This window comes from Esox lucius, chromosome 9 (genome assembly GCF_011004845.1).
Source record: "Esox lucius isolate fEsoLuc1 chromosome 9, fEsoLuc1.pri, whole genome shotgun sequence".
Lineage (NCBI taxonomy): Eukaryota > Metazoa > Chordata > Actinopteri > Esociformes > Esocidae > Esox > Esox lucius.
Genome location: NC_047577.1, coordinates 25,037,491 through 25,051,535, shown reverse-complemented (window position 1 = coordinate 25,051,535; position 14,045 = coordinate 25,037,491). Strand labels below are relative to the sequence as shown.

The 14,045-nt window shown below is 42.1% G+C and overlaps 1 protein-coding gene across 1 annotated transcript in view; it reads right to left on the bottom strand.

Annotated features, from left to right (window-relative positions):
• The window catches only part of LOC105031125 (calpain-2 catalytic subunit), a 52,473-nt gene extending 48,980 nt beyond the window's left edge, over positions 1 to 3,493 (bottom strand). Inside the window, exon 1 of the mRNA XM_010905382.3 lies at positions 3,257 to 3,493. Coding sequence (XP_010903684.2) covers positions 3,257 to 3,493 — 237 coding nt within the window. The remainder of the gene's footprint in view (positions 1 to 3,256) is intronic.
• Between the last annotated feature and the right edge of the window lie 10,552 nt (positions 3,494 to 14,045).

Below are 14,045 nucleotides of genomic sequence, written 5' to 3'. Positions count from 1 at the left end.
GTCAAGGAGTATTCCTTTCGAGTTGCTAAAAGAAATCCATGCCTAATTCATAAAATAATATGGAGTATTTCTCTTGGCTCCCCAGTTGTACAAGGGTCCCCAGTTCTCTTGGCTCCCCAGTTGCACACAGCATCACCAGCACGAAGTCCTTCAGCCACGACAAGTTTGCCAGAACTTGTTCACCACCTGAAGACACCTGGGAGGCTGTCCCTTATAAGCTCAAAATCATGTCAGACCATTTAAGTACAATATCTGATTACTATATTACAGGAGCCATAAGAATGAATCCTTCCAACCGGGATTCCACTGAAGAGGCTGTCCAGAACCAGGTACCAGAAAGGGGCAGCTGACTGTGCAGGTGGGAGAAGATGTTCCGGCGGTACAAGGGACCTGCCGTGAATATGAATGACATCTCCAGCACAACCAATATTGGTGGCCCTACTTCGACGCGCACTATAAAAAATAAATAATAATAATAAAACAGACGCTTTTCAGAAACGCTTGGCAGCCACAGCAGCAGAAAGCTAGCCGCCGGTGGGCCACGGGCATGTTGCTTGCTGTATAGTTTATGGTAAAATATGCAATGCTGAATGAGTTGCTTTACGCACATGTACATGGGGCTATTGTTCGTCTTGTTTTCAAACTGTATGGATATGCCCATTGAAAGGGCTACATTTTACAATTCTAATAGTTTTTGGATCAGCTAGCCTACAGGTTTTGATGCTTGCTACATCTATAGCCTATAAGCCTACGATGTTTGCGCATTCCTGTAGGCTATTTATATTTCTATTGATAAGATCTTTCCCATGTGTTTCAGTTGACATTCCTCTACCAGCTTTTCCCGAAATAGCATGGTATTTCTTCAAATCACCCGCTAGGCTGTGCACACGCATGGGTTAAAATTTGCACAGAGATATGCACACACCCCCGTCAAGCTCAACATTTATAAATGCTAACCTTTGCATCAAAACTGGCATACTCATGGTTAACCCTCGGTAGCCTATGGGGATTTCGGCCGGATTTCACTACTTGGACATTTTGGGTCCTAGATTCATTTCTGTAACAGATAAAACCTATTATGATGTATCCTGGTAATAACAACCCCCCTGGCTACAAGAAAAACACATAAAAACAGACTTCTGGGTCACTATTTATAAAACGAATCTGTTTGAAAGGCAAAAAAATTGTTTGCGGAATTTTCTTTTGCCATTCAGCATCAAGATTTTTTTTTTAAAGCATTATGAGGTTTTGTGTCAATGGTATTTCCTCATACTTTCATGCCTTTACTATCAAATTACACTGTAATTGGGTTGAAAATAATAAAATAATGAAATAATAGAAGGTAAAAAATATAGGCACCCCCAAAAAATGTGGTTCTTCTACCTAGAAATAAAACACTATAAAATGAAAGATTATAAGACTATCTAACGTTTCTTTGGGTGTAATGACACAAAAAGCACTAGATCGCTAGTTACGTTTGGACTTATATATTTTATAAACTCAGAAAAATGATCAACTTCTTCCCAAAAACTCAAGAACACCCCCATACTATGTGGACTAAATATTTATTTTTATATCATATTTATAATACAAACGATGTATTATGGTTCAAAACATCATATATAGTGATGTACACCCTTGTAATCTCTATTCTTGTCTACACATTAGCCTTTCTAAAAGATGCATGGTCAATGTTGTTGCCTGGTGAAAAGTTCCCATAGCAACCCAAACAATACACAGACAACCCAAATTATACACGGAACGCTTCAAGAAAGTGGCTACAAATAATATACCATTGGATTCGGACAATTATGGCGATTCTATTTTTCTGAATATTTATGCAAATGAGCACCCTCCGAGGAACCGCAGATGTCGACTTTTTAACGCACATATTTGCATGATTGATACATGAGCCCCCTGGTTCTTTAGTTTGGTTTCTCACACTTACCTCAAAGTCTTTTCCAAGCTCCAGAGGCATACCTAGCTCCAATGAGGTGCAAAATGGGAAATTTGTGAAAATTTGAATATTCGCTCCTAGTAGCATAATCGTGGGAGTAGGCAGTTCACAACACTACATGTTTTTTTTCCAACACTCAATTTTTGGGGCATGTGGTGAATCCAGGGAAAAGCTGTCTGACCCTGTCAGTACATAGTTTTTCTTGGCTTGACGTTGGACTCATTCAGTAACCGTGAATATCTTTCACATAGCACAGGCGAACCTTCCACGTCTACTACAAATTTTGGAAGAGGGGTGTTTTCCCACTTGCCTATACATCTTTGGGTTGTGAAGGCTTTTAAGATAGTTGTTTTTACCACAGGCTGATTTCAGCACAATAAGCGTCTGAATGCAACCTGTCAGTAAACCAGGTACTCCACATGTCCCTTTTATTTCAGAAGGAACAAACTCAATGAAAAGATCCCCAGCTATTACTGCAAAGTGTCCTGATTCAAATTAATAATACACAAGATGATCACAACAGATGCATCCCTATAGGTGTGGGGTGGACTGTACAAAGTTGATATTCCCCTTGGTAAGGGGAATAATTATTTTTTTTACTTTATTCTGAAGAAGAATTATATTCAAAACCCGTGTGTCCCCAGTATAGATTATGTTTTGCAAAACATAGCACCACAAGCAAGCACACAACCGTATACTAAAAGTAGCCATATCTTTCCTCAACTAAAACGTCCAGCAATGCTTAATATGTGCTTAAATAAAAAAGATATTTAAGCCTTAGCTCATTTTGCAACCTATTTTTCAGGGCATAACCATTAAATTATATACTACTATAAATGTTTAATCCCCTTTGAGCTCAACCAACATTTATAGAATTATAGACCAAAAATGTGTTTATAACAAAACACTGTTGACCTACTGTAAATCATTTAACTTGGTGTAATGTTTCACTGCTTTAAATAAATGTTTGCATAACAGGGTTGGCCTTAAAACGTGTGGTAAATATCCCATTAATTGTGATAAAAGAACAACAGATCTATGTTTTAATGAGGGTGGAACTTATAGACATGTTTGTATTAAGTTGGTTAAAATCTTCCTAGAGACACAGGATTACACAACCATGACAAGAAAACAACTTTCTGTTTCAGGGACTTCTAGGACACAAAAATACAATACTGAATTGAATAATTCATTGAAAATGTTTCTATGTTGCTGCCATATAACCAAATACTAAAGCAAATACTTCAATTTATACCACTTTAAATTTTCCTACCGATCATGAGACAGTCAGGTCCTTACCATTGGTCTTTTCCACTCCACGCCCCGAGTTTTTAAAGAGTAGCGACCCAACTCATTATACCCAAGAGAGTTCCAATCAGCAGGGAATGTAGGATCACTGAAGAGTGTTCCACTTTCCAGACAAGCTTTCCTAAGGCTCTGGAAGTCTTGCTTGTTAAAAGGGATGGCATTGTCATTAGTGCCTTCACCTTCTGTCTTGGCTTTCCTCCTGGCTAAGTTAACAGCTATATTGGACATGGTTTTATGATGTCAGTTGTCTCCAGCGTTTGCAAGTGTAACTGTGTGAAATGTATTGTAAGTGGTCCTGTTTAAATAGTGAAAGGCTTTTGGGAATGAGAAAGTAGGCGTGAAGGGGTGGACTCAATTCACCTTGGGCAGGTTCAGCACAGTCCAAAGTTTTGGAATGTTCAGGCAATTCAGAACAATCATGCATATTTAAAAGGTAGAATAAAAACGTACTTAAACTCTGTTTGCAAGGAATGTTTTGTTCTGAATATGGCCCTGAGGTCTTGTGTGTGTATATGTGTGGATGAGATTTTGTGAATAGTGTGTGACAGAATGTGTACATCACCTTTCAAAAGTTGGTATCACTTAGCCATTTCCTTGTTTTCCATGAAAACATATATTAAATTACATACAGCAAAACACTATGCTGAATCCTGCCCTATTGGTCGTCTTATTCTATATAATTGGCCTTATTCCACCACTTTTGATCTGAGACTCATGCACCACCGGTCCATAGATACTCCAAATGGATGACCCCCCCCCCCCCCCATATAGCCAAATTGAACCATAGTTCACACATCAGCTAGACTTATAACCTTGATTATGTGTGCCATATATAATCACACTGAGTGATACTGATCAAGAAGTTCTGCCCGTTGCATGACATAGATTTTGTAGGTAAATGGCTCTCTTTTTGGGACTCTCTCAGAAATAGGGCCAAGCCTGATCTGCTGAAGAGCGACGGACTCCATCCTAGCTGGAGTGGTGCTCTTCTTTTATCTAGGAACATTGACAGGATTCTCATTCCTATAGCCTCACCATGAGATAGTGTGCAGGACAGACTGCAAGCTGTTAGCCAGCCTGCTAGCATAGTGGAGTTTTAGTGTGCAACGTATTTTACAAATAAAGAATACGTATGTCGCTGTTTTACCTTCATCATTTTAATATGTATTTGAATTTATCCTAACACATTTAGCTTCCTTAAAGCATATGACTTGCTGTAATGTTTGGACTACTTTTTACAGTTTGACATTGTCAGTTTATAGTCTATTTTCAAAGGCTTTGGCTAGTTGGCTGAAAGAACTCTTGGCTGAAGAGAAGTTGCAGTTTGCCAGGGCAACTGAGGACATGATGTCTGATATGGAGGCTGACCCCGGTGGGTTTTTGGTTTCCTCTTCTGCTGAGTTTGAGTACCTGACCAAATCAGCTGACGAATGAAGGAGAGCCAACCGCTTTTATGACACCTGATTGCTCAGAACATTTAAAGAGAAGAGAAGCTGTTGATTACCGGGCAACTGAGGACACTGATGTGGATACTGGATTTTTGGTTTCCTGATCAAATTAGCGGACCAGCGAAGGTCAATTGAACTGGACTGATTTACACCCACACACACCCAAGTCTCAATTGCTGCAACCAGACACTCAACTTTATATAGTTTTTAGTATCTTTATTAGGGTGTAGTTATTTTGTTGTCCATTACTTAAAATGTTTAGCTATTTGTTTTAAGCCTTTCTATTGGTGCGTTGCTGTGAGGTTAGTATTGCATAAAGCTTTTATTCACATTGACAATTTATTTTCTATTGTTATTTGAATTAATATAAACAGCGTATTTTCTTGTAACCCTGTTAAATTGTTTGTAAACTTTAAAGAACATTCTGTTGCTGCATCGCTGTGAGGGTATACACAAGCATTTCTTACTCTTACAATGTCCCATTGACTTCCATTAAAAACAATTTTTTTTAACTCACTGCCATTAGAGTATAAAACCATGCATTCTGTAATTTAAGCATTTCATTTTGAAGAAAAGTAGTGATATTTAAAATGTTTACTGTATTCCACCACACACACACACACACGTGCAAATGCGCGTGCGCACGCACACACACATATACAGACGTGCGCACACGCAAAACTTTTGGGGCACCTTGGTAGTCACATGGCTCAAAAAATATATAATAAAAATACAAGAATTTCATCCATTGGCCTACAATGGGAAAATGGTTGAAACTGGTTGAATCTGGTAGAATAGTTTTTGTGTGCATGTGTGTGTGTGTGCACGTGTGTGTGATGGAATACAGTCACAATTTCAAATATCACGACTTTTCTTCAAAATGAAATGCTTACATTACAGAATGCATGGTTTATACTCTACGTAGGTGTCCAGAGGGAGTATCTGGCACTACATAAAATATACTAATGCAATCAAATACTTTTTGTTGCTAATCTTTGACATATCCAAGACTCTAATCACCACCAAAGCCCCATGCCTCTACTATTTATTATATGTAAAATGTTATTTTTGTAATGATTTTTTGTAATAAATAATGAGGTAATTCAAACAATCAAGCTGACATTTAAAGGGTTAAAATCCTGAAAATGATTGAATGTTTGGTTGTTTTAAGCAGGTTTCAAGTTGTTTAAGAGATTTATGGGGGAAAAAAAGCTGAAAGAAATATTAATGTATAAATATTTTATGTCAGTTTATTGTACGTGTACACTTTTGTCCACGAAGGTGTCCAAAGGGTAGTACATTTGAGGGGTGCACAAGGGTTAAATAATAAAAGCATTTTACTGGTATACGCTGTGGCTGAATTTACATAGGGGGGTAGGAAAAATAATGGGGGGATACGGGGTAAAAGTAGTGAAATATCCTAATGTCTTTACTGGTGCACACTCTGTAAAAGTGAAGGTCTGGAATCATTGCCCGTCACACTCTGTCCTCCATTGATACGTTAATATTTCACAGCAGGGGGCGGGGTTGGGTTAATGCCCAGTGGTTGGGTTTCCTTAAAAGTAGGGAAGAGTAGAAGAATGTCCCATGCTGGAGCTGTTGACAGTCAGGATTCTAACTGTTCTTGCAGTTCCTCTTTGTGAAAAGTCCCGATATAAACCGGCTTTGGAGTGTTGAGTAAAGACTGTAGTTCTCACGACTGGCCTGGAATTGGCAACATTTGTTAGAAGTGTCAAGATAAATAGGACCACGAAACAGGGGTATTTGGCGCAGTGTGATCACTAGACACTGTGTGCACAAATCCTGTTAACCTTGGTTTTAGCATGGTAAGTTATTTTACGTTGTTGTGAACTGAACTAGGCATACATTTTTTCATCAGTCGCATTTCCACTAAAACACATTATAATCGCTTAACTAAGCATTCATAAATTACATATCTGATCCTGGTTATTGTTTGGATAAACATAAAATAATGTGGATAAACATCTCTGGATACCTTACCTACCTTATGCCTTTGCCTGTTTAAAGCTGAAATAAGATAAGGATAAGGAAGTATTTCCACATAGTTTTTCCAGAAATATCAGCTGTCACTGGTGTGACATCAGTTCACTCTTAAGGCTTGAATCAAACCAGGAGAGAAGTCATTATTTTAGATATGTACAAAAATTACATAATTACACACAGTTCCACACAGTTTTTGGCATTCTGATTGCCTAGGAAGCCCTGAAACACTTTGACAAAGTTGTTCCAAGCTGCTTTCTCCTTACTAGTGAGCTTCTTGGGGAATTCATTACACTCCAGGATCTTATATCTCTGGCCCGACGAAGACACCGGCTTTGACCTTTGCCTCAGACAGCCTAGGGAAGATGTCTTGAAGGTACTTGAAGGCTTCCGACTACATATCAAGAGTTCTGACAAATTGTTTCATAAGGCCAAATTTAAAGTGCAGTGGTGGCATCAATCTCCTTCTGGGGATCCACCAGTGGCTTCCACATGACATTGTTCCTTCCTGTTGTAATCCTGTTTTTATACAACTATTTATATTACTGGAAAGTTTTAAAAAGTTCTAGAAGTTCCTCCAAGTTTACTCAGCACTAACTCTATCTGGAGTCTATTGGAAAATATGTACATTTGAGAATATTACTGTCCTGGTCACAAAAGCAAAGTTTCTAGGGAATAATAGCCATTTTCTATACATTTGATGTCAGATCTGAAAGGAACCCAAACGCAGACCGGATGAGTGCAGTGCGAAAATCTATTTAATATGAGAGGGGGAGATCGGGGAAGGAGAGGGGAAGGTTCAAGGGCAGGAGTAGGTGCAGGGTAGTCGTGGGCAAGCAGAGGTTCGGTACACGGGCTGGCGGCGGAGGCACAGGCAGGTAGTAGGCAGAGTAGTAGTGTGCGGGCAGGAGGTTGGTACACGGGCTGGCGGCAGAGGTACAGGCAGGGAGTAGGCAGAGTAGTATTGGACGGGCAGGAGGTTGGTACACGGGCTGGCGGCAGAGGTGCAGGCAGGGAGTAGGCAGAATAGTATCAGACAGGCAGGAGGTCAGTACATGGGCTGGTGATGGTCGTCAGGAAGATTCGAATGTGGATCAACGATCCGGCAGGGACGGGTCGTCAGGGCTCCTCAGATATACAGCCGGTGATGAGCCAAGCGGGAACAGGTGTGTGATTGGTAATAGGGAACAGCTGGTACCAGCTCTATTCCAAAGAGTGACGCCACGCCCCTTGATGCGTTGCCCCGACAACCTGGAGTAACCAAAACACGGCACCTCAAGGGAGGGAGGACATGACATTTGAGGCATACGTAATTATGAAAAAATACTTACTATCAAGGAACCAAAAAATAATAATTGTTACACGGTGTGGGTTTTTTCAAAAACCCTTTAATGATGGACAACATTTTGAGGACCGTGACTTCGCCCAGTATGGCGCAGCCGGGGCCCCACCCTGGAGCCAGGCCCGGGGTTGGGGCTCATATGCGAGCGCCAGGTGGTCGGGCCTTTCTCAACGGGGTGCGGCCAGGCTCAGCCCAAAGGAGCGACGTGGGGCCGCCTTCCCGTGGACTCACCACCTACAGGAGGGACCATAAGAGGTCGGTGCGTAGAGGGTCGAGCGGCACCATGTTCAAGCATAAGGGTGTCCATCAGTGCACGTGGCACCAGGACACCCTAGGCCGTAGGTCGATGATCGACTTTGTTGTCGTTTCATCTGACCTGCGGCAGTATTTCTTAGACACTTGGTTGAAGAGAGGGGCGGAGCTGTCAACTGATCACCACCTGGTGGTGAGTTGGATACGATGGCGGGGGAGGAAGCTGAACAGACTCGGCAGACCCAAGTGTACTGTAAGGGTCTGCTGGGAACATCTGGCCTCCTGTCAGAGAAATCTTTAACTCCCACCTCCGGCAGAGCTTCGACTGGATCCCGAGGGAGGCTGGAGATAATGAGTCAGAGTTGACCATGTTCTCCACCTGCATTGTCGAAGCGGCCGCTCAGAGCTGTGGCCGTAAGTTCTCCGGTGCCTGTCGAGGCGGCAATCCCCGAACCCGGTGGTGGACACCGGAAGTAAGGGATGCCGTCAAGCTGAAGAAGGAGTCCTATCGGGCCTGGTTGGCTTGTGGGACTCCTGAGGCAGCTGACGGGTACCGGCAGGCCAAGCGGACTACAGCCCGGGTGGTTGTGGAGGCAAAAACACGGGCCTGGGAGGAGTTCGGTGAGGCCATGGAGAAGGACTATCGGCTGGCCTCGAAGAGATTCAGGCAAACCCTCCGGCGCCTCAGGAGAGGGAAACAGTGCCCTACCAATGCTGTTTACAGTGGAGGTGGGCAGCTGTTGACCTCAACTGGGGATGTCGTCGGGCGGTGGAAGGAGTACTTCAAGGATCTCCTCAATCCCGCCGTCACGTCTTCCATTGAGGAAGCAGAGGCTGAGGGCTCAGAGGTGGACTTGTCCATCACCCGGGATGAAGTCACTGAGGTAGTCAAGAAACTCCTCGGTGGCAAGGCACCGGGGGTGGATGAGATCCACCCTGAGTACCTCAAGTCTCTGGATGTTGTGGGGCTGTCTTGGCTGTCTTGGTTGCAGCATTGCGTGGCAGTTGGGGACAGTGCCTCTGGGATGGCAGACCCAGACTCTTTTTAAGAAGGGGGACCGGAGGGTGTGTTCAAACTATAGGGGGATCACACTTCTCAGCCTTCCCGGGAAAGTCTATGCCAGGGTTCTGGAGAGGAGAATACGGGCCGATAGTAGAACCTCGGATTCAGGAGGAACAGTGTGGTTTTCGTCCGGGCCGTGGAACACAGGACCAGCTCTATACCCTCTACGGGGTGTTGGAGGGTTCATGGGAGTTTGCCCAACCAATCCACATGTGTTTTGTGGATTTGGAGAAGGCATTCGACTGTGTCCCTCGCAGCATCCTGTGGAGAGTGCTTCGGGAATATGGGGTCCTGGGTCCTTTGCTAAGGGCTGTCAGGTCCCGGTACAACCGAAGCAGGAGCTTGGTTCGCATTGCCGGCAGTAAGTCAGACTTGTTCCCAGTGCATGTTGGACTCCCGCAGGGCTGCCCTTTGTCGCCGGTTCTGTTCGTAATTTCTATGGACAAAATTTCTAGGCGCAGCCAGGGGCCTGAGGGTGTCAGGTTTGGGGCCCACAAGATTTTGTCTCTGCTCTTTGCGGATGATGTTGTCGTGTTGGCCCCTTCAAACCAGGACCTTCAGCAAGCACTGGGACGGTTTGCAGCCGAGTGTGAAGCAGTTTGGATGAAAATCGGTAGCTCCAAATCCGAGGCCATGGTCCTCAGTCGGAAAAGGGTGGCTTGCCCACTTCAGGTTGGTGGAGAGTTCCTGCCTTAAGTGGAGGAGTTTAAGTATCTAGTGGTCTTGTTCACGAGTGAGGGAAGGATGGAACGGGAGATTGACAGACGGATCGGTGCAGCTTCTGCAGTAATGCGGTCGATGTATCGGTCTGTCGTGGTGAAGAAGGAGCTGAGCCACAAGGCGAAGCTCTCGATTTACCGGTCAATCTACGTCCCTACTCTCACCTATGGTCATGAGCTTTGGGTCATGACCAAAAGGACAAGATCCCGGATACAGGCGCCTGAAATGAGCTTTCTCCGCAGGGTGACTGGGCTATCCCTTAGAGATAGGGTGAGAAGCTCAGTCACTCGGGAGGAGCTCAGAGTAGGGCCGCTGCTCCTCCACATCGAGAGGGGTCAGCTGAGGTGGCTTGGGCATCTGTTCCGGATGCCTCCTGGACGCCTTCCCGGGAAGGTGTTCCGGGCCCGTCCCACCGGGAGGAGACCCCGGGGAAGACCTAGGACACGCTGGTGGGATGTCTCCCGGCTGGCCTGGGAACGCCTCAGTGTCCCCCCGGAAGAGCTAGAGGAAGTGTCTAGGGAGAGGGAAGTCTGGGCATCTCTGCTTAGACTGCTGCCCACGCGACCCGGCCCCAGACAAGCGGAAGAAGATGGATGGATGAATGGACACGGTGTGGTCACACGTGTTTTGGAACAGCATCTATCTGCCTCTCTTTTAGCAGATTTGTTTTCTTCCCTTTCTATACTGTATTTTCTTCTGTACTATTCAATTTTGATATTTTTCCATTGTTATAAAATTGTCTCACTAGCATGTCTCAGTGCTTGATCCAGAAAACAAGTGTAATCACTTCCTTGTTTATTTCAGCCTCCGCTCTTGATGCATCAAGAGCTGCATCAAGAGCTTTTTTTGTATTGGTCTTAAGTAATATTCGGATTTTCTGAGATACTGAATTTGGGGTTTTCATTAGTTGTCAGTTATAATCATCAAAATTAAAAGAAATAAACACTTGAAATATATCAGTCTGTGTGGAATGAATGTATACATTATACAAGTTTCACTTTTTGAATGGAATTACTGAAATAAATCAACTTTTTGATGATATTCTAATTTTATGACCAGCACCTGTGTAAGTACCACAGAATACCACAGAAAGCATAGGTGTGATTCAGTGTTGGATGACATGCCTGCAGCTTTCCAGATAGAGGTACTGATGGGTGTTTTAAACAGAATCCTAACATAATTGATACTGTACCTTGTTTAAAAACGGTGGAGGATGGTAGAACTATTGAATCATAGACCAGCAACATTCTATTTAGATTCCCATGGGATACCGATAGATTCTGGCAGTCACCGTGATAATTTGAGGGGACATATTTACATACCCTGTTTATATACCCTGTTCTAATGGACCAAATTGGAAAAAGACAGCTCCTGCACTTATTTAATTTAATATCAAGCAATGCCCATAGTTTTTTTACCTGATGCACTGCTTTTTAAACAGAAAATTGTTTATTTAGGACCAAATTTGAAAACATTCAAAAATTGCGTTTAATTGTGATTAACAACAGACGTTTATGAGATTAATCATCATTAATTATTTTAATTGTTTGACAGCAATACTATTTTAGCAAATACAGAAATCAGTCAAAGGTTTGGACACACTTATCTATTGAATGTGTAACTGTGTCCAGACTTTTGATTAGTACTTTCTATTGAGTTGATATTCAAGCAAGGCTGAGTAGTACAAACTATAGTAGCCAACATTTACAATGTCTTTAGCTATTCAATTATCTCACCATAATTTCTTGTGCACAGAGTAAGTGGCTGGTACAAAAGCTTTTACTTTAATGTGCATCCGGCAAAAAGCTTGCCTCAAATGAAACATTTCCATTAGTGGTTTATCCAACACTGGTGTGGCAACAGTGTTTTATCTCACTGTAAACTCTTTTTGTAATTCGACTATGAGTACCTTTCAAACTCAGTGAGTTGTACATCTATGCCTACTTCCTGTAGAGTGTTCCTGATCTGTGCGATATGATAGTATATTTTTTTTGCCGGCCAAGAAAATCTATGTAAGCGGAACCGGCCAAGAAGAGTGAATTTCTCTTACAGAGTGACTGACTGACTGACAACCCATTGTGAAAAAGCATACTGGTTAGAGACGCAGACTGCCATGTAGGCGACTGGTGTTCGATCCTCTCCACGGACAAAACAAACTGCATTAGGATTTGTTCAGGAAAGACAAGCTTCACTAGCTATGTTATAATAAGCCTAAAATAAAGACAGTACTTCACCATCATCCGCAAAAGTACATAGTATGTAATATGCGATTTGAGATTCAGCCATTGCTGTCGATTTACATAGTAGTTCACATAGCATACTGGTTGACTATTCAACTGTCATTGTTTTCTAAAGAAACAAACCTGCCATGTTTCGACTAATTGGTTTGACAATGGAGAAGTATACTGACACACTGCACATGTATAGCATAGTGGCGTAGTGGTTGAAGACAGCCTGTCACATATTGTAGTACACCCTGGTTTGAATCCAGCGAAGGCAACACCATTCATCCCTTCTAATCTCGGGCCAGCTGAACAAGGCTTGCCTGGTTACTTTTCTTGTTTCTTCATTATGCTGAGGCTTTTTGCCAAAAGTGTGCTTTCAGTGCTTTCTTCTTTTTAATGTACCAAATGGTTGATTATGGCATACCAAATGTTTAATTTTATCTCTGATCGATTTATTATGATATATCTGCATCATGATGGCCAGCTTGACTCGCATTAACACTTCTTTAGTCCTTGTGTTGTCCAACACCAGCAGCCGAATCCAAATCCCAATTATAGTATGTAGACATAGACAGCCCTCTTGTTCATGTAGTAGTGATGCAAATAAACACACCTGCTTAATAAGAGAAAGCTGTAAAGCCAATTGTCCAAATACTTTTGGTCCCCTTCAATGGTCGGACTATGCACAAAACCTGCTGTTATTTGTAAATGGTTAATCCAATATGGATTAACATTTCCTCAAATAAAAGCTTACAGTCTGTACTTTCATCTTTCTATGTAGAACCCTCCTTGCCTTCGGAAAAATTATACTTAACTTGACTCCACAAGATTCCCTCTATGGAAATAATCCTTGGTAGAACCCAATAATAAAAGTTTAGCTTGTTAGTTTTTCTTTTGTAATATAAAATGACAAATACATAATTCAGTAAGTTCACTGCCATGGAGTGAAAGGGTCACAACCACTAAGACCATTTCTGAATGGTTGTTTTCCCAGACATACTTTGTATATTCACTGTATGGAATAGCCTGGGGACTAAGTTAATGGCATGGTGGTGAAGCTGACTGAAATGTCATGGGCAGAGCCAAGCATCCCCAAGATACTTTTTAATGGGAATTATTGGCTCTGTTTGAAAAGGTTTTCTGTTAAGAAAGTGTAAGTGTAAAAACTAATTTGCACTCAAATCCTGAACAACACAAAATGTTTTAGAGTATTTAGCAAAGTGTAAAGTAAAAAAAAAACATATACCCATTCTTAAGATATTGACTTTTAGAAACAAGAAACTTGTTGAGATCATTCGTAGAATGTTAGCCCAGTTCTTCTTCCAAAGTCTTCTGGGACTACCTAAAAACACAGCATAGGTATGGGTTCAACTTAAGGAGTTTTGCAAGCAGTAGCATAAGAATTTATTTCTATAAAGAAACTACTGTTGAATCACTAAATGATGAAGATTGCTTGACTATTAGGAAATCATACACTTGAGGCATGAATGATTTTAATGTTATAATTCCAATAAACATGCATTTTGAAACTTTGAACTGACAGAGAGAAACTTCACACATCTGTACGAGACAGACAGAAAATATAATGTTACATTGCAGCATACTTTTTGTAATACAGTTACGTTCAACAGTGTACCAGTCTGTTCACAGGAGTTTTGTCATTTTTGTTCTCCCTGAGGCACGATTTGGTGCATTTAGAAAGGGCATAGCATGACACAATACGTTTTTA